The following is a 22,205-nucleotide window of genomic DNA, read 5'->3' on the forward strand; positions in this document are numbered from 1 at the left end:
GGCAAAATATATCAGCTGGCGGGTCGTCCCGGAGTTGAGAAAGAACTTGGGTAAATACAAACACCCATCCTCAACCCAAATGAGATGGTTTGGGATGAGTTGGACCACAGAGTGGAGGAAAAGCAGCCAACAAGTGCTCAACATTTGTGGGAATTCCTTCAAGTCTGTTGGAAAAGCATTTCAGGTGAAGCTGGTTGAGAGAATGCCAAGAGTGTGCAACGCTGTCATCAAGGCAAAGGGTGGCTACTTTGAAGAATCTAAAATCTAAAATATATTTGGATTTGTTTAACTCTTTTTTGCTTCCTACATGATTCCATAAAATGTACAAAAAATATGTATTTATATTTTCCCCTAACCATACCACCCCAGTTAAGCATTGGACAACAACACTTAGGATTCATCTTTCAGCTTATACATACTCATATTTACTTTCGCTGAAAGGGAGAAAGGGAAATTCCAGTAAGCGTGTGAATGCTTGGAAACCCCAGATACGGGCTTTAGGGGGCGGAGTGTGTGGATACATAAGAGGCTCATGCAGCTCTACTGTTCACTTCAGTGCTCAGTTGAAATATGAACTCTGTCCTGTCTTTCTACCTGCTGGCGAGTCTGTCACTTTACTGCCTACTGCTTACAGGTAATAACCTTACACACACGGACAGGCGCACACAGGTTGGGTTAAAGTTTGTATAAGCAACATTGCGATTGTGAGTCAGTCTGTCGGTCTGTACTCTGTGGGCTGAATAGTAACTAGAGATCTGTGCACTCAAACTCTAATCTGTTTTTCTGGAATATTATTTTTCCACGTGGTGTAATGAGAGTTAAACTGTGTGTGACATGATGACATGAGGAATTTCACCTGAATCACCATTTGCTGTTTGCGTGCCCGTCTCTACAGTGGGTAAAAGTGAGGGGCAGTTTGTTCCAGGGAGGTGTGAGTGTTATGACACAAAGATAACTGTCAGCGGACCACTGTCTGACCTCAAAGTCACACTCAAAGGCCTCACCTGCAACACTGACCAAATCATGTAAGTATCAGACCACACATGCACACACAACGGCCCACACCCAGACATACAGACATGTGCACGCACACAGACAAGCTATAGTATCGTAAAAGGTTATTAACCTCAAAGCTATTTAAATTAACTACCCACTAGGCACACACTGGTTGAATCAACATTGTTTCCACGGCATTTCAATAAAATTACCTTGAACCAACGTGGAATAGATGTTGAATTGATGTCTGTGCCCAGTGGGTATGAGTGTATGTGTGTGATAAAGCATGTGTTTCCTCCTCGTGTTGTGTCATGACAGTGTGTGTGTGTAATGATTATCTGTGTCCCTGTGTGTGTTAACTGTGTCTCTCTCTCTGTGTTGTAGAGTGGTAATGAAGAGGACCAGTGAGCCTGTGTGTGTGAATCCAATGGGACAACTGGGAAAACAGCTACTGCGCTGCTGGAAGAAGTAAGAGACATTTTAACATCCAGTACTTGATTTACTTCACTTTACTTCCCAGTTAGCACATTTGGTTCCTTGGAAGTTGTGGGAACGTAAGCTTTTGGTTTCCCATTGTTTAAGCAGTACGTTTCCTGACCGGTAAAACTGAAACGTTCTGAGAACGGAACAGAAAATGTTACCTGTTCTGGTAACTTACATTTTAAGGTTGCAGGAAGGTTCTGAGAACGTTTTACTATGTTTCCCTGTCTGTTTTCCTGAGGTTTTTATTAACATTCTGAGAACAGAAATGATAGGATATTTGAAGGATATTGAATAACTTCCTTAACATTTTTATTGAATGTTTCAATAAGACTTTTACTAACACTTGACAGAGTTTTGTTGACGCTGAGAACGGAATGGATATGTTTTTAAATAATATTCTTTGAACGCTACTAATGCTTTCTTGTGTTTTTTTACGGAAAGTTTTCTTAATGTTCTGAGAACATGACTTTAAATAGAACAGTGAGGAAACCCTGCAGAAAACATCATGCTGAAACATCACTACTGAAATTCCCACAGAAGCACGTAGTCTCTTAACATTCTCTGAACTATTTGAGAACATTCCCTTTGTCAAACCAGTTGGAGATCCTAGAACATTATCCAAAATTGTAAATGTAACCATGTTTGAACTTTTTGTTCTGTTAAAGTAATGAAATACCAAGAAAATAATGTGCTGAGAATGTTACAAAGCCAAGCAAGTATCCTGCACCATTCCCAGAAAGGTGTGGGAAGTTTGTATGGAAAATAACCACAGGCAACGACGTGCTCAGTCTCACCAAGACCTAAGTAACATATGGTTTTCAGAACGTTATGTGCTAGCTGGGTTCACTTAGGCATTTGTTACTATTCATTTCAGTACTTTACTGTACTTTACTGTAAGTGGGTAGTTATATGGCATACTTCCGAAAGACAATCTAGAATGTCTAACCAATTTGGCAACACAATGTAGCAAAGGTTGTTGAACGCAAGGCTGGTTTGCGATTTTAGTTGACTCTAGACGAAAATATGCATGTATACAGTATGCTGCAGAGTAAATACTGACATGTGGGTTTGATAAAATTGAGTCGTTAGTTTCAGTTTGACTGTGATTCAGATCATAAAATCCTGTCAACATGTTGTGATACAAAGAGCCGTTCAGCTAGTTTCTCTCTCTATCTTATATCTGTCTTCATTTACCCTCTATCTTTTTCTCTCTCTACCTCCAACAGCTGTACTAAACATATCCACGTATATTCTCTCTCTCTCTCTCTCTTCTCTCGCTCCCTCTCTCTCTCTCTCTCTCCCAGAACCAGCAGATTGGATAAGAAGAGGTGTCTGAGAAGGAGGAGAGGGCAGGGGAAATGAGGACAGAAACAGAGGAAACTCAGGAGACAATCTAAAGAAAGCAAAAGAAGGGCAACACCAATCCCTGCCTTAGGGTGACCACAGAGCCAGTACCTGTCCATTTTCCTGACCAGTACTGCAGTGTTCTAGCTAGTTTACACTGTAACCCTAGACCAGACCAATACACTAGAGGCACTACCGACACCAGAGGCACCGGTACCAGAGGTACTACCAATTATAGACACCAGATGACAACTACAGACACCAGAAAAACTACTGACACCAGAAGCACTACAGACACCGAACCAGAATCTGGGTTTTACAGGAGATGTTGAATATGGCGATTGTCCTTTAAGCCTACCTAGGAAGTAGCCATTCAACTTGCCATTTACCAGCTTTTCAAGCTTAATAATGACAAAATACGTACTTACCAAAAAAATGGAGTTTCGCTGAGCAACTATCACCATTACTGCCGTTATGGACTAGCTAGACGATAGGCTATAAAGGCCTGGGGAAAGATGTACTGTACATCAAACATACCCTATAAGGTCTACATAATTGACTTGCATGAAATATTATTGCATTCTGTGTAGCGTGGGTGAAACAACAGATTGTTATGACGTTCATACAATGTTGTCAATCCTGTTGCTTTCCTGTTGCTGGATCAGCTGACCTGTGCGTGGCAGTAATGAGGGATTTTATTGAAGGTGCAGGAGAGGTGGATTTAGCGCATGCACACTTGGTCAAAAACAATACATAGATTCAGACAATACTTTTTTGGGGGGGTTGCATGTAACTTTCTATTTAGACTTTTTTTGTAAGTACATACCGACCGTGAGCCCCGATTCTTGTTCATTCAGACACCAGAGAAACTATGGACAACAGAGGTTCTACAGACACCACATACAAATGTGTTGTGTTGAATGGATATCCTTAATGTATCATTATGTTCAGTTACAGACATTGTCGTTTCTAACTGTTTATCGTAAACACTGTTGGTATCTATGTTGCTATTTGTAATACTTTTATACTTTTTCAAGGTGTTTTGTAATAAATATTAAAACTGATGCACTGACTGACTGTTGCTCAATATGTTCTTGTTTTCTACAGCCATTATAACATTCTGTTATTGTCAGTCCCTCTCTCTTTCTCTCACTCTCCAAAAACTCCCTCTCTTTCTCCAACCCCCCTCTCTTTCTCTCACTGTGTCACACCCTGATCTGTTTCACCTGTCTAGAGCTTGTCTCCACCCACCAACAGGTGTCTCCCATTTTCCACTGTGTATTTACACCTGCGTTTTCTGTTTGTCTTTTGCCAGTTCGTCTTCTATTGTCAGGTCGTCCCAGCGTGCTTCCTGGTTTTCTCTGCGCTCAATTTTTTTTGTTTTGTACTTTTCCGGTTCAAAACTTTCTGCCTGCCCTGAGCCTGCCTGCCATTCTGTACCTGCCTGATTCTGAACTGGTTTATGAATTGCTGCCTGCCCTGACCCTGTCTGCTGTCCAGTACCTGTCGGACTCTGGTCTGGTTACAAACCTCTGCCTGTCCTCCACCTGCCCTTTGCCTGCTCCTCGTGTTATAATAAATTATCTGAGAACTGAACCATCCGCCTCGTGTCGGCATCTGGGTCATATCCTGAGTCTGGATACAATGAAGAATTATGTAATAGACTGTTTCCATGAAGGAACCGACTTATTTTGTTAATCAACTAGAATCTCATATCAGCTACAGCAGGAAAGTAAATATTACACATCAATTATCATTACTAATGCTAAATATTTGACAACACACATATCCACAACCAAACATCTTCTATAAATGATTCTGGTTTTATTGTCCTGAATAAGTGACTGTCACGCGCATGTGTGATTAGACCTGAAGACTTTTGTTATCTCCCCAAGCTAATGCCCAAACTTGACTTTTTGTGAGGTGCTGAAGACCTTGGTTCAAACCCAGTTTGTCACATCCACACCATGGCACATGACAGCAGGTGTTTTAGTGTTTCTATCAGTCTCTGAAAGAGTTAAGATAGAATCAAGGCAGAACAGATAAAGTTACACTGGCTGAGCTATGGAAAAACACAGGAGGCATTTTTTATTGAGCCTTTATTTCGACAGGGAGTCATGCTGAGACCTAGCTCTCTTCCACAGGTGAACCTTGTAAACACACCAATACACATCAAATGTACACTACACACCACTGTTCACATAACTATTCACATCAATACACGAAAAGAAAAACACAATTATAGAAAACAAACATTTTTCAGGAAAAAGGTCCTCAAATCAGCCTTTTGAATTGCCCTAGAGGTACCAATTCCTCCAACTTTAGAGAGCCTGGAGACCATTCCACAAGCAAGGTGCAAAACAAAGTAAAAGCAGGTTTACTTAACTCAGTGGAGATTGAATTAGCCATCCCTGCGACCTGGTCTGGTGTCTAATACATCTATAAGGTAGCCCTTTACACTCGTACCCGTACACAAGTTCAAAATGACTGATTTAGACCTAAGTGCCTAAATATGGAATGCAGTGGCTGTACAGTGTCATGCTATACATGAGGTCAGAGTCTCTGCATCACAGCTCTGTATGAGTATTAACTGAGAGGCGTTATGAACTTGAGCACTGCATGCGACAAGAAGTTGCCCCCATCCCTCCTGCTAAATGGGCAACTATTGCCAAACAAACTGCTTGTCTGAGTGAGGGAAATGCTGTCAATTATGAGGACTCAATGTATTTTGAAAAATGAGATAGAGGATTATAATAAATACTGCTTTGATGTCATACAAGCAGGCCAAACACTTGTGAGTCCAAATGTGCACTTCACATTTCCATGTCATAAAACTCATGTGACTGTTAATGTTTATCATCACTATGTTTGATGTACAGTTACAAGATGACATGGCGTTATACCCTGGGGTGTCCTGAACAGAATGAGCCTGTTTGTTGTATTGTGAATAAAATTTGCTGTGGACCACGCCTCTGAATGCACTCATGACCCCCTTCTACGCACACCAAAATTACGATCTGCTTCTCTGAATTGCCTTGTGAAAGCCCAACAGTGTAGGACCGTATTTGATCATTTAACTAGTCATGTTGGCCAAGGAACAAGCTTTGAAATGATACCCATCTGACTCAGATTGCGATTTGGATTGCGCAAACAACAATAGTAATAGTGTGATAGCAGGGATGCAGGACTGTGTTCCAAACAAAACAACTACAACTGAACATGCTGTAGTTCCTCAACGGCAAAGTTAGGAGAGCACAAAAAAGTACCTTATAGTTGAAGACTCTTCTTTGAGTCATAAAAGTACATTGAAATTACTTAGGAACTGTGCATACTTTGGAGAGGTATGTAGCCACTTGAAGACTCCAGGTAGACCTTTCACTTAAACCCGTTTTTTTGTTTGTTTTATCAGTGCATTCAGAAAGTATTCAGACCCCTTCCCGTTTTCCCAATTTTGTTTCGTTACAGCCTCATTCAAAAATCAATTAAATATGTATTTTTGTTATCAATCTACAAAGCGAAAACAGGTTGTTAGCCATTTTTGGAAATGTATACAAAATAAAAACTGAAATACCTTATTTACAAAAGTATTCAGACCCTTTGCTATGAGACTCGAAATGGAGCTCAGGTGCATCCTGTTTCCATTGATCATCCTTGACATGTTTCTACAACTTGATTGGAGTCCACCTGTGATAAGTTCAATTGACTGGACATGATTTGGAAAGGCACGCACTTCTATCTATATAAGGTCCCACAGTTGACAGTGCATGTCAGAGCAAAAACCAAGCCATGAGGTTGAAGGAATTGTTCGTAGAGCTCCGAGACAGGATTGTGTTGAGGCACAGATATGGGGAAGGGTGCAAAAAAAAATTCTGCAGCATTGAAGGTCCCCAAGAACACAGTGGTCTCCATCATTCTTAAATGGAAGAAGTTTGGAACCACCAAGACGCTTCCTAGACCTGGCCGCCCGGCCAAACTGAGCAATCGGGGGAGAAGGGCCTTGGTCAGGGAGGTGACCAAGAACCCGATGGTCACTCTGACAGAGCTCAAGCGTTCCTCTGTGGGAGAACCTTCCAGAAGGACAACCATCTCTGCAGCACTCCACCAATCAGGACTTTATGGTAGAGTGGCCGAGAGACGGAAGCCACTCCTCAGTAAAAGGAACATGACAGCCCGCTTGGAGTTTGCCAAAAGGCACCTAAAGACTGTCAGACCAAGATAAACAAGATTCTCTGGTCTGATGAAACCAAGATTGAACTCTTTGGGCAGAATGTCAAGCATCCAATCTGGAGGAAACCTGGCACCATGCCTATGGTGAAGCATGGTGGTGGCAGCATTCTGCTGTGGGGATGTTTTTCAGCAGTAGGGACTGGGAGATGCGAAGGATCATTAGGGATCATTCAATATTCCCTTTATTTAGTTGTTCAGTGAAATCATCCCGTGTGAAGAGTCAACTAATTTAATTCAAGTTCAATTCGTAACTAAATTGTTTTAAAAAAAATTATATTGGAAGGATTTAATAATGTACAATTATGTCTACTTATGATAAGGTAAAATGTTTGTGTCCATCTCCATACAATATGGTAAATTTATCCAACTCAAAAAAACTCTACAAATCTATATTTAAATGGTAATAATATTAATTTGCATATTTCTGTTAATTCCCATATTCCCTTTAATTGCCACAGAAAGGTCTCTGAATATTCCCCAAAATGTGCAACCCTACATCAAACACATACCTTACAAGTAATTCGATTTTTGTTTGGTTAGCCATATAACTTTCCCTGACATCACATTGTAATTTTCAATTGACCTGATATCGTCGGATGGCTAGTATTCAATGTCTGCGGATGCGTTGTCTTCTACCCAAGATATAAAATGCAATCATAATTGACTGTAGTGCATATAAAGCACACACAACACCTCCTGGTGGTTTCATGATGACTGAAAACATAACCGTATGACGAACGAGTGACGAATTTCCGGGCAAGGGCGGTCCATTTAAAATTAACACATTATTCTCTCGCCCCTTGCCCTGCAAGTCTCAACTCATCATACGTCATCAGAAGTGTCCACTTAATTTCAGGACTGAGGGGAGAGGGTGTGTCTTTTGCGTGTTTGGAATGCAGAGAGAGTGAGCTAGCCATATTTAGTATTATTTTCACTTTCAGTTACTTAGCTAGCAAATACAGCCAACTCAAACACCCAGCTCAAACAGAGAGAGATGCTATCTTAGCTAGCTGGCTATGGCTATCCATCACTGGAACTCTTCCAAGTCAAGCTAAGCTTTTGATTTTATAAATGTTTTGCCACTGAGGCCCCTCAGGGGTGCATGCTTAGTCCCTTTCTGTACTCTCTGTTCACCCACGACCGATTGGCCAAACACGACTCCAACACCATCATTAAGTTTGCTGATGACACAACAGTGGTAGCCCTGATTAACGACAACGATGAGACAGTCTATAGGGAGGAAGTCAGAGACCTGGCAGTGTGGTGCCAGGACAACAACCTCTCCCTCAATGTGATCAAGACAAAGGAGCTGATTGTGGACAACAGGAAAAGGCGGACCGAACAGACCCCCATTTAACATCGACAGGAGCGGGTTGAGAGTTTCAAGTTCCTTGGTGTCCACATTACCAACAAACTATTATAGTCCAAACACACCAAGGCAGTCGTGAAGAGGGCACGACAACACATTTCCCCCCTCAGGAGACTGAAAAGATTTGGCATGGGTCCCCAGATCCTCAAGAAATTCTACAGCTGCACTATCGAGAGCATCCTGGCCGGTTGCATCACCGCCTGGTATGGCAACTACTTGGCATCTGACCATAGGGCACTACAGAGGGTAGTGTGAACTTGCCAATACATCACTGGGGCCAAGCTTCCTGTCATCCAGGACCTACAGTTGAAGTCGGAAGATTACATACACCTTAGCCAAGTACATTTAAACCCAGTTTTTCCACAATTCCTGACATTTAATTTAATTTAAGTAAAAATTCTCTGTGTCTTAGATCAGTTAGGATCACCACTTCATTTTAAGAATGTGAAATGAGGGTGACCAGTCAGGGGCCCGCAACGAGTTTGCCCAGTCCGGGGCCCGCCGCGAGGGTCCCCAGTCCGGGGTCGGCGGCGAGGGTCCCCACACCAGAGGTGCCACCAAAGTGGGGTGAACCAGAGGTGGAGTGGGGTCTACGTCCCGCACCAGAGCCACCACCGCGGACAGATGCCCACCAGGACCCTCCCCTATAGGTTCAGGTTTTGCGGCCGGAGTTCGCACCTTTAGGGGGGGACTGTCATGCCCTGACCTTAGAGAGCCGTTTAATTTCTCTATTTGGTTAGGTCAGGGTGTGATGTGGGGTGGGCATTCTATGTTTTTTTTCTGTTTCTTTATTTCTATGTTTTGGCCGGGTATGGTTCTCAATCAGGGACAGCTGTCTATCGTTGTCTCTGATTGGGAATCATACTTATGTACCCCTTATTCCCTCTTTTCAGTGTGGGTAGTTAACAGGGCTATGATGCCTCTAACAAAGTTAAGCTTCACAGTCGGTTTGTATTGTTTATTGTTTTGTTGGCGACATTCTAATAAAAAGGAATATGTACACTCACGACGCTGCACCTTGGTCCTCTTCTTACGACACCCGTGACAAAATAATTACTTATTTCAGCTTTTATTTCTTTTGTCACATTCCCAGTGGGTCAGAGTTTACATACACTCAATTAGTATTTGGTAGCATTGCCTTTAAATTGTTTAACTTGGGTCAAATGTTTCGAGTAGCCTTCCACAAGCTTCCCACAATAAGTTGGGTGAATTTTGGCCCATTCCTCCTGACAGAGCTGGTGAAACCGAGTCAGGTTTGTAGGCCTCCTTCCTCGCACATGCTTTTTCAGTTCTGACGACACATGTTCTATTGTTTTAAGGTCAGGGCTTTGTGATGCCCACTCCAATACCTAGACCTTGTTGTCTTTAAGCCATTTTACCACAACTTTGGAAGTATGCTTGGGGTCATTGTCCATTTGGAAGACCCATTTGCGAACAAGCTTTAACTTCTTGACTGATGTCTTGAGATGTTGCTTCAATATATCCACAATTTTCCTCTTCATGATGCCATCTATTTTGTGAAGTGCACCAGTCTCTCCTGCAGAAAAGCACCCACACAACATGATGCTGCCACCCCCGTGCTTCGCGGTTTTGGCGGTTTTGGAGCAGTGGCTTCTTCCTTGCTGAGTGGCCTTTCAGGTTATGTCGATATAGGACTTGTTTTACTGTGAATATTGATACTTTTGTACCCGTTTCCTCCAGCATCTTCACAAGGTCCTTTGCTGTTGTTCTGGGATTGATTTGTACTTTTCGCACCAAAGTACGTTCATCTCTAGGAGACAGAACGCATTTCCTTCCTGAGCGGTATGATGGCTGCGTGGTCCCATGGTGTTTATACTTGCATAGTATGGTTTGTACAGATGAACGTGGTACCTTCAGGCGTTTGGAAATTGCTCCCAAGGATGAACCAGACTTGTGGAGATCTGCACATTTTTTCTGAGGTCTTGGCTGATTTCCTTTGATTTTCCCATGATGTCAAGCAAAGAGGCACTGAGTTTGGAGGTAGGATTTAAAATACATCCACAGGTACACATCCAATTGACTCAAATGATGTCAATTAGCCTATAAGAAGCTTCTAAAGCCATGACATGATTTTCTGGGTGTTTAAAGACACAGTCTTAGTGTAAGTAAACGTCTGACCCAGTGGAATTGTGATAGTGAATTATAAGTGAAATAATCTGTCTGTAAACAATTGTTGGAAAAATGACCTGTGTCATGCACAAAGTAGATGTCCTAACTGACTTGCCAAAACTTTAGTTTGTTTTAAGGATTGGTTGAAAAATGAGTTTTAATGACTCCAACCTAATTGTATGTAAACTTCCGACTTGAACTGTATATATTAGGCGTGTCTGAGGAAAGCCCAAAAATTGTCAAACACTCTAGTCAGCCAAGTCATAGACTGTTCTCTTTGCTTGCGATACCGGAGCGCCAAGTCTAGGACCAAAAGGATCCTTAACAACGTCTACCCCCAAGCCATAAGACTGCTGAACAATTAATCAAATGGACAACTGGACTATTTACATTGATCCCCCCTGCTTTGTTTTTACATTGCTGCTACTCGCTGTTTATTATATATGCATACTCACTTTACCCCTACATATATGTACAAATTACCAAGACTAACCTGTACCCGTGCCATTGACTCGGTACCGGTAACCCCTGTATACAGTGGAGCAAAAAAGTATTTAGTCAGCCACCAATTGTGCAAGTTCTCCCATTTAAAAAGATGAGGCCTGTAATTTTCATCATAGGTACACTTCAACTATGAGAGACAAAATGAGAGAAAAATCACATTGTAGGATTTTTAATGAATTTATTTGCAAATTATGGTGGAAAATAAGTATTTGGTCACCTACAAACAAGCAAGATTTCTGGCTCTCACAGACCTTCTTAAAGAGGCTCCTCTGTTCTCCACTCGTTACCTGTATTAATGGCACCTGTTTGAACTTTTTATCAGTATAAAAGGTGTTATCAGCCACTCAATGTTAGTGAAGGCTGTTTAACAGTCTGATGGCCTTGAGATAGAAGCTGATTTTCAGTCTCTCGGTCCCCGCTTTGATGCATGTGTACTGACCTCGCCTTCTGGATGATAACGGGGTGAACAGGCAGTGGCTCGGGTGGTTGTTGTCCTTGATGATCTTTTTGGCCTTCCTGTGACATCGGGTGGTGTAGGTGTCCTAGAGGGGAGGTAGTAGCAATGCGTTGTGCAGACCTCACTGTGGGAACAGCAGACTGGGATAAGGATTGATTGAATATGTCTGTAAACACACCAGCCAGCTGGTCTGCGCATGCTCTGAGGATGCGGCAGGGGATGCCGTCTGGGCCTGCAGCCTTGCAGCCTTGTTAACACGTTTAAACGTTTTACTCACGTTGGCTACAGTGAAGGAGAACCCACAGGTTTTGGTAGCGGGCCGTGTCAGTGGCACTGTATTGTCCTCAAAGCGAGCAAAAAAGTTGTTTAGTCTGTCTGGGAGCAAGGCATCGTGGTCTGCGAGGGGACTGGTTTTTCTTTTGTAGTCCGTGATTGACTGTAGCCCCTGCCACATACCTCTTGTGTTTGAGCCATTGAATTGCGACTCCACTTTGTCTCTATACTGACGCTTAGCTTGTTTGATTGCCTTGCGGAGGGAATGGCTACACTGTTTGTATTTGGTTATGTTTCCGGTCACCTTGCCCTGATTAAAAGAAGTGGTTCGCACTTTCAGTTTTACGCGAATGCTGGCATCAATCCACGGTTTCTGGTTGGGGAATGTTTTAATAGACGCTGTGGGTACAACATCACCGATGCACTTGGTAATAAACTCGCTCACCGAATCAGCGTATTCGTCAATGTTGTTGTTCACCACAATGCGGAACGTATCCCAGTCCACGTGATCGAAGCGTGGAAGATCGAAGTGATCTTGAAGCGTGGAATCCGATTGGTCAGAGCAGCGTTGAACAGACCTGAGCGCGGGTGCTTCCTGTTTTAGGTTCTGTCTATAGACAGGGATCAACAAAATGGAGTCGTGGTTAGCTTTCCCGAAGGGAGGGCCTTATATGCGTTGCGGAAGTTAGAATAACAGTGATCTAGGGTTTTGCCAGCCCTGGTAGCACAATCGATATGCTGATAGAATTTGGGGAGCCTTGTTTTCAGATTAGCCTTGTTAAATTCTCCAGCTACAATACATTTATTTTACCTTTATTTAACTAGGCAAGTCAGTTAAGAACATATTCTTATTTTCAATGACGACCTAGGAACAGTGGGTTAACTGCCTGTTCAGGGGCAGAATGACAGATTTGTACCTTGTCAGCTCGGGGATTTGAACTTGCAACCTTTCAGTTACTAGTCCAACCACTAGGCTACCCTGCCACCCCAAATTTAAATGCAGCCTCAGGATATATGGTTTCCTGTTTACATAGAGTCGAATGATGTTCTTTCAGGTCCATCGATGTGTCTGCTTGGGGGGGAATATACACGACTGTGATTATGATCGAAGAGAATTCTCTTGGTAGATAACGCGGTCGGCATTTGCCATATTATAAGTTCAACATTTGCAAAACAACCAGTTTTCGTAACTTCATAACTCTGTATACTCTTTTTACTTATAATTTTTGTCCAAAAGGAAAAGACATGCTGTCGCAAAAGGTTAACAGCTACATTCTGCAACAGATACACGGTTTCCGAATACTCCCGTAAAGCCCAGCTCATTGGCTATCTAGCTAGGTTTATTTGACTCCGATTGGTGCTTATTTGACAAAGTTAGAGTCGATCAAGTGAAGACCGCCCGCGTCATCGTCGTGCCATAAAGGCGTCACTCTCTGACCAAATGTGGTGTCCTATAGGATATACTATACCCCTAATGATATAGTGAAGTCTGGCTATGTTCGAGGAAACAACGTTTAGGGTTAGATATTCACAGATTCCTTTCTTTGCATAATGAACAAGTGGAAATACAAAATCTATCATGCATGCTATATGGACCTTTTTAGGATCTAAAAAAGGATTTTATCTAACAAAACGACACTTCACGTTATCTCTGTTATATTGTGTTATATCGCAGTAATAGCTACTGTAAATTGGACAATGCATTTACTTTAACACGGATTTAAGCTTTCAGCCGATATAGGACACTTATATGTACCGACATTTGTTGTTTCTCTAAAATCTGCGATCGTGACATAAGGTGCTGCATGATTTACAACTATCCCGTTGACCGAACACCTATCCCTAAGACGATTTATGAATTGCTTGTCATTTACTTGGTCTGTAACACCACGGGCCCAATAGGTGACTGTCAATTGCATTGTATTGTGTTGTATGATGCAAGACACCACTTTACAAAATAAAACAAATGATTACCATACAAAGAATTAGACAATGTAGGCTACCCCTCTGCCTATTGGCGTATTTTCATATTCAAGCCGGTCTCAAAATACAACACTGCCCCTTTAATTAAGGCATAAGCTTTTTACCTGACTGGCTTTTCAAAGACAGCTTGAAATGTAGCCTACACCTTTTGTGTTCTTGTAGGAAGCAGTAACTCCGCATTGCTGACCTAAACCTATCTATAACTGGGCTAGTAACTCGCTAACTAGCAAAGAATATCAACAAATGTGCACGTGTGGCTCTACGCCCTGATCTGAACTGATCTGAAAAGCACATTCACTCCCAGTCCAAATACCTTCTGTGGTCCAAGGTCATTGATGACTGCCTTCAGCTCATCTGCAATGTAGAGACTGGTGTGTCTGTTGTCCCTTGTGTCTGTGCTCTTGTAGAATACTAGTTGAGGGGTGGAGATGATGTAGTTCATTATTTCTTGCCCACAAACATTCGACCACCCATCAGACTTGATTGCAATACAGTCCGCTTTCTCAATGATTTGCTTGACCTTAACTTGAACTCTGTTGAACTCTGCATCCAGCAAATGAGTAGATAAAGCATCTCTGGTTGTAAGGGGTGTATGCTGGGCGAAGAACATTCAGAAATCTCTTCCAATACACATTGCCTGTGAGCATCAGAGGTGAACCAGTTGCATACACTGCTCGAGCAAGACATTCACCAGTATTTCTCTGACTATGTTCCTCCATTGAGTCAAAAAAACTTCTGATTCCAGGAGGACCGTGAGCGGTTCCTATGGATAAGGTATCTGATTCATAATTTTCACCTCGAATAGAAGTAGAGAGACTTTTTCCAGATGCTGCTTGTTGTGAGTGCTGAGGGAACTTTATGCACTTGGCCAGATGATTCTGCATCTTTGTTGAATTTCTCACATACGATTTGGCACAGTATTTGCAAATGTACACAGCTTTTCCTTCTACATTAGCTGCAGTGAAATATCTCCACACATCAGATAGTGTCCATGGCATTTTCCTGTAAAGATTAGAAATGAATGAGGTAAAAAAAACAAATACAATTCCATGTACAGATAAATAGTTAAGCAATTAGATTAAAACAACTCCTTCATAAGATAAATGTTTTTAAATGACACATGTATGGAAACAGGTGAATTAACACTCCCCAGTTATCAGGCTCAAGCAAGCTAAAACTCACATGGTAGCAAAACTAACTAGCAGAAATTGTTAACAAGTTAGAAAGGATTTAGGCTATTTAGGCTACTATTTACCCCCAAAAATCATGTATGTCGTGTAAAATATATTCGCCACACCCAGTATTGTAATCAAAACTTACCGGAAAGCATGTTGTCCTTGGCTCAGGCAGGGTAGTAGTGTGGGCTCAATAACATCTCATTAGTGTGCAAGATAATGAGAATCAGCTGTACATGTGATGGAAGAATGCATGCAGAGGGTTGCAATTCCATTGAATTGGGGATAGTTAACCAAAATATGCCACAAGACCTAGAATTGCCTTATGGGTATCCCACAAAAAAGGTTCACTGTTATAAGCTAACTTTTTTGATGAATTTAAGCAAAATTTCCCAAATTCCAAGGCTTGGAAAATTTATGTAAAAATGCTGGAAATTTACCGGAAAGTTTCCGATCCTTTGCAACCCCGTTGTGACGTCATATGCACTGGTAGTTCAATTTCTAACTTATTTAAATTTGTTTTTGCTTACACTTGTATATTGACTTTTCCATATTTAATTGATGTTGGTGTATTTCAGGCCCCGGAGTGAATAGAATTGTATACTCGCACACTCTATCAGAAACGAGGGCTGAGGGGCTTACTTTGCCAACTTCCCTTGCTTGGCTAATTGTTTGGACTGACGGTAAAAATGGCCATCAGGGATTCCCCCAAGGCATAACACAAGTGTAAGTGGAGGAGTGTGTGTCTTTTAAGTGTTTGAAACGCAGCCTCTTTCTTTCGGGCTTCTTCCCTAATTTTTGAAGGAATTCATTTATTTAAAACTGTTCAACTATTGGCTTTCTCTCTCTTTGCGTCAACTATTCACTATATTTTATGTACTGCAGTGCTAGCTAGCTGTAGCTTACGCTTTCAGTACTAGATTCATTTTCTGGTGCTTTGATTGGGTGGATAACGTGTCAGTTCCCGCTGCAGGAGCTCTGATCGGTTGGAGGGCGTTGTCATAATTACTGTGTAAGTCTATGGAAGGGGGTGAGCCTCCAAGGTTTTGTATTGAAGTCAATGTACCCAGAGGAGGATGGAAACTAGCTGTCCTCTGGCTATGGCATGGTGCTACCCTACAAAGTGCTGTTGAGGCTACTGTAGACCATCATTGCAAAAGTGTCTTATCAATTATTTGGTGACGTGAATATATTTAGTATAGTTTTATCTACAATTTGACGGTTAATGGTTCAGTATTTACATTTCTCTGAAATTCACTGAGGAGGATGGTCCCCCCTGAGGAGCCTCCACTGGTACATATGCATAAATCATCAGATACATGTTTTTATTATTTGGAGAGTGTGTGTGTGTTATAGATCTATTGCAGTTCATAGGAGCCCTGTGATTTACTAGAAACCATGTGACTGGGAGCTGACTGGATATGGGCATGCAGGAAACAAGGGGTGAGGGACACACACACACACAGTGCCTTTGTCCCTCTCACTGCTTGTTTCCGGCATGCCCATATCCAGTCAGCTCCCAGTCACATGGTTTCTAGTAAACTACAGGGCTCCTGTGAAACCTACTTGAACCTACTTTACCAGGCCATCTGGGGTCACACACACACACACACACACACACACACACACACACACACACACACACACACACACACACACACACACACACACACACACACACACACACACACACACACACACACACACACACACACACACACACACACACACAAGGCTGCAACATGGAATAAAGCATCATTAGATACTAAAACTAAAATACGGTCTCTCAATAAATACTAATCCACATCCTGTCCCGGCCCACTGTGTGAGGTATTACGTAATCTACCCTGACCTGGAGTAACACTAACCTATGACACCAGTAAAGCCTCTGTGTCTTGGAGTCGGCTAAACTGATTTATTTTAAACACTTGTTTCCTGTAGAACGTGTTTTGTGACAGAGGGCAGAGAAGTGGGGACAAAGAAGGAGGAGAAGAGAGGGAAGAGAGATAAGTGGAGAGCTGAGAGAGAGAAAGAGGAAGAGAGAGTTAGGCAGGACAGAGAGCAGAGTGCAGAGGGACAAGAGGCTGACCAATTCGTAAGGTCAAATTGATGTTTGTAAAAAAAAAAACTCTAGACCACCTTTACTCCACACACAGAGACGTGCACAAAGCTCTTTCTCGCCCTCTATTTGGCAAATCTGAACTTAATTATGTCCTCCTGATTCCTTTTTACAAGCAAAAACTAAAGCAAGAAGTACCAGTGACTCGCTCAATACAGAAGTGGTCAGATGATGCGGATGCTACGCTACAGGACTGTTTTGCTAGCACAGACTGGAATATGTTCCGGTATTCATCCAATGGCATTGAGGAGAATACCACCTCAGTTACCAGCTTCATCAATGCATTCATGCATTCACCCGCAGTGAGAGTACATACAGTGGAAGACGGAAGTTTACATACACCTTAGCGAAGTACATTTAAACTCAGTTTTTCACAATTCCTGACATTTAATCCTAGTAACAATTCCCTGTTTTAGGTCAGTTAGGATCACCACTTTATTTTAAGAATATGAAATGTCAGAATAATAATAGAGAATTACTTATTTCAGCTTTTATTTCTTTCATCACATTCTCAGTGGGACAGAAGTTTACATACACTCAATTAGTATTTGGTAGCATTGCCTTTAAATTGTTTAACTTTGGTCAAATGTTTTGGGTAGCCTTCCACAAGCTTCCCACAATAAGTTGGGTGACCTTTGGCCCATTCTTCCTGACAGAGCTGGTGTAACTGAGTCAGGTTTGTAGGCCTCCTAGCTTGCACACGCTTTTTCTGTTCTGCCCACAGATTTTCTATAGGATTGAGGCCAGGGCTTTGTGATGGCCACTCCAATACCTGACTTCGTTGTCCTTAAGCCATTTAACCACAACTTTGGAAGTATGCATGGGGCCATTGTCCATTTGGAAGACCCATATGCGACCAAGCTTTAACTTCCTGACTGATGTCTTGAGATGTTGCTTCAATATAGCCACATCATTTTCCTGCCTCATGATGCCATCTATTTTGTGAAGTGCACCAGTCCCTCAAGCAGCAAAGCAGCCCCACAACATGATACTGCCATCCCCGTGCTTCATGGTTGGGATGGTGTTCTTCGGCTTGCAAGCGTCCTCCTTTTTCCTCCAAACATAATGATGGTCATTATAGCCAAACAGTTCTAGTTTTGTTTCATCAGACCTGAAGACATTTCTCCAAAAAGTACGATCTTTTCCCCCATGTGCAGTTGCAAACCGTAGTCTGGCTTTTTTTAATGATGGTTTTGGAGCAGTGGCTTCTTCCTTTCTGAGCGGCCTTTCAGGTTATGTCGATATAGGGACTCGTTTTACTGTGGATATTGATACGTTTGTACCCGTTTCCTCCAGCATCTTCACAAGGTCCTTTGCTGTGGTTCTGGGATTGATTTGCACTTTTCACACCAAAGTATGTTCATCTCTAGGAGACAGAACACGTCTCCTTCCTGAGCGGTATGACGGCTGCGTGGTCCCATGGTGTTTATACTTGCATACTATTGTTTGTACAGATGAACGTGGTACCTTTAGGCATTTGGAAATTGCTCCCAAGGATGAACCAGACTTGTGGAGGTCTACAATTTTTTTCTGAGGTCTTGGCTGATTTCTTTTGATTTCCCAATGATGTCAAGCAATGAGGCACTGAGTTTGAAGGTAGGCCTTGAAATACATCCACAGGTACACCTCCAATTGACCCAAATTATGTCAATTGTTCTATCAGAAGCTTCTAAAGCAAGACATCATTTTTTGGAATTTTCCAAGCTGTTTAAAGGCACAGTCAACTTAGTGCATGTAAACTTCTATCCCACTGGATTTGTGATTCAGTGAATTATAAGAGAAATCATCTGTCTGTAAACAATTGTTGGAAATTATTTGTTTCATGCACCAAGGTAGATGTCCTAACCGACTTGCCCAAACTACAGTTTGTTAACAAGAGATTTGTGAAGTGGTTGAAAAACAAGTTTTAATGACTCAAATCTAAGTGTATGTAAACTTCCGCCTCCAACTGTACATATCCCAACCAATAGCCATGTACTGTATTACAGGCAACATCAACAACCGATCTAAAGGCTAGAGCTGCCACTTTCGAAGAGCGGGACACTAATTCGGACACATAAGAAATCCCGCTTAGTCCTCAAATGCCACCTGCACAGTGACATAACAGGCTAAATACCTTTTATGCTCACTTTGAGGCAAGCAAAACTGAAGCATGCATGCGAGCACCAGCTGTTCCGGACGACTGTGCGATCACGCTCTCCATAGCCGTTGTGAGCAAGACCTTTAAACGGGTCAACATTCACAAGGTTGCTGGGCCAGACGGATATCCAGGATGTGTACTCAGAGCATGCACGGACCAACTGGAAAGTGTCTTCACTGACATTTTTAACCTCTCCCTGACCGATTCTGTAATACCTATATGTATCAAGCAGACCACCATAGTCCCTGTGCCCAAGAAAGAGAAGATATCCTGCTTAAAGTACTACCGCCCCATAGCACTCACTTCGGTAGCCATGAAGTGCTTTGAAAGGCTGGTCATGGCTCACATCAAAACCATGATCCCGCAAACCCTAGACCCATCCAATTCGCATACTGCCCCAACAGATGCACAGATAACACAATCTCACTCACACTCCACACTGCCCTTTCCCACCCAGACAAAAGGAACACCTAAGGTAGAATGCTGTTCATTCACTACAGCTCAGTGTTCTACACGATAGTGCCCACAAAGCTCATCACTAAGGACCCTAGGAAAAAAAAAACTCCCTCTGCAACAGGATCCTGGACTTCCTGACAGGCCACTCCCAGGTTGTAAGGGTAGGCAACAACACATCTGCGACGCTGATCCTCAACACATGGGCTCCTCAGGGGTGCTTGTTTAGTCCCCTCCTATACTCCCTGTTCACACACACGACTGCGTGGCCAAGCACGACTCCAACACCATCATTAAGTTTGCTGACGACGCAACGGTGGTAGGCCTGATCACCGACAACAATGAGACAGCCTATAGGGAGGACGTCAGAGACCTGCCAGTGCGGTGGTAAACAACAACCTCTCCCTCAACGCGAGCAAGACAAAGGAACATGCCCCCATTCATATCGATGGGACTGTAGTGGAGCGGGTCGAGAGTTTCAAGTTCCTTGGTGTCCACATTGAACTATCATGGTCCAAACACGCCAAGACAGTTGTGAAGGGGGCACGACAACACCTTTTCCCCCTCAGGAGACTGAAAAGATTTGGCATGATCCCCAGATCCTCATAAATGTATACAGCTGCATCATCGAGAGCATCCTGACCGGTTGCATCACTGCCTTGTATCCAACCGTAAGACGCTACAGAGCGTAGTGCGTACGGCCCAGTACATCACTGGGGCCAAGCTTCCTGCCATCCAGGGCCTATATACTAGTCGTGTCAGAGGAAGGCCCCAAAAAATTGTCAAATACTCCAGTCACCTATGTCATAGACTGTTCCTTCTTCTACCACACGGCAAGCGGTACCGGAGCACCAATTCTAGGTCAAGTCTAACAACTCCTACCCCGAGGCCATAAGACTGCTGAACAATTAATCAAATATCCACCCGGACTGTTTGCATTGACCTCTCCCCCTCTTTGTTTTTACACTGCTGCTACTCACTGTTTATTATCTATGCATAGTCACTTTACCCCTACCTACATGTACAAATTACCTTGACTAACCTGTATCCCTGCATATAGCCTTATTATTGTTGTTTTATTGTGTTACATAAAAAAGTTTTACTTTAGTTTGTTTCGTAAATATTTTCTTAAAACGGCAATGTTGGTTAAGGGCTAGTAAGCATTTCACGGTAAGGTCTACAACCTGTTGTGTTCGGCTCATGTGACAAATACAACTTCATTTTATTTGAATTTAATTACACGAGAAATGGCGGTGGAAATACCTTTATGCGCAAACACTGACATAATTACCATCATATTGAGGTAAACTTGGAGTCAAGCGATGATATGGTGTGTGGTCGTCCCACTACATCTCAGGAAACCATGCAGTTGATAGTGTACAAAGAAACTGGATCCAATTCTAGCTCAACACCTAGGATTTTTTCAATTTCTTGAAGCACATTAGACAAGTATCTTTGTAATTTGGAACATAACCATAAACCATGTGTTTGGGGGCCTGTATCACTTTTATATTTGAGACACTGATGAGAGGAGGAGGAGGAGGAGGAGCTAAAATAATGTCTGTGATTTGGGGATATATGCAATCTGTGTATTATTCTTAATTGGATTACTCTAGTTCAATTACAGATAGATATTGTTTTGTGGTATTTCCAAATGTCCTCCCACATCTCCTAGTCAATAGTAACAGGCAATTATTTCTCCCACACTTGCAGAAAAGCAGTAGAAAAGGACCTTAAAGCATTGTAAAATAAACTTACAGACATTTCCCTTTGTAAAAAAGGCATTCTTTCCATGACAGACACATCAGGGTTGCCAATCAAGGTGGTGCTCTTCTAAATATAATGTCTTACTTGTAGAAAGCGGAGAAAGTCCTGCTTTGGGAGTCAATATTTCTCAACCATCTGCTCAAATGACAATAAAATCGTATCAGCAAATAAATGATTTAGTCTGCCTATGCCCTTAATTAAGCCAAATGTTAAAGCCAGCATCCAGCAATCCCGGTACAAAATCTGGTTTGTTAAGAACCGGGGTAAGAGTAGAGGTTAGTTTGGACCTTCCCAAAAAATTTTTAACTGACCTCCATGCTTTGAGTTTGTTAAGTGTAATGGGATTATTGCAGTAATCTTTTACTGACTTGAAGCTTCTGAAAAATAAAAGATCCTGCAAGGGGTATTTTAAAAAAGAAGTCTCAATGTCTAACCAAATTGAGGAGTCAACATTTGTGATCCAGTCAGAAATATAACGTAAGTGGGCACACCACCACCACAACCTAGAACCTGGCAGCTGCAATATAAAAACATCTTCAGCATACAAACTTATTTTATGATGAACGTCACCAATGAGTAGACCCTGTATGGCAGGCATTACTCTGATGGCCTTGGCCAATGGCTCCATAGCGAGCGCAAATAGGAGAGGGGACAAAGGACAGCCGTGTCTGGTACCTCTGTGTGTGGAGAAGCTATTTGACCTTAGCCCGTTAGTAAGGACAGCAGCCTGAGGGTCATCAAATAAAACCATAACACATTTTATAAAGTTGTCATCTAGACTAAAT

General features: G+C 42.3%; 2 protein-coding genes across 2 annotated transcripts in view; one reads left to right on the forward strand and one right to left on the reverse strand.

The window, feature by feature from the left end:
- The window catches only part of rassf4a (Ras association domain family member 4a), a 73,311-nt gene that overhangs the window by 42,181 nt on the left and 8,925 nt on the right, over nucleotides 1–22,205 (reverse strand). The gene's annotated exons all lie outside the window — the stretch shown is intronic.
- LOC112252758 lies at nucleotides 520–3,887 on the forward strand. Its single transcript, XM_024424300.2, has 4 exons — nucleotides 520–634; nucleotides 896–1,025; nucleotides 1,381–1,464; nucleotides 2,784–3,887. The coding sequence occupies exons 1-4, from the start codon at nucleotides 571–573 to the stop codon at nucleotides 2,839–2,841; spliced, it is 336 nt and encodes a 111-aa protein (XP_024280068.1). The 5' UTR covers nucleotides 520–570; the 3' UTR covers nucleotides 2,842–3,887.

This window comes from Oncorhynchus tshawytscha, linkage group LG06, assembly GCF_018296145.1.
Source record: "Oncorhynchus tshawytscha isolate Ot180627B linkage group LG06, Otsh_v2.0, whole genome shotgun sequence".
NCBI classification, from domain to species: domain Eukaryota; kingdom Metazoa; phylum Chordata; class Actinopteri; order Salmoniformes; family Salmonidae; genus Oncorhynchus; species Oncorhynchus tshawytscha.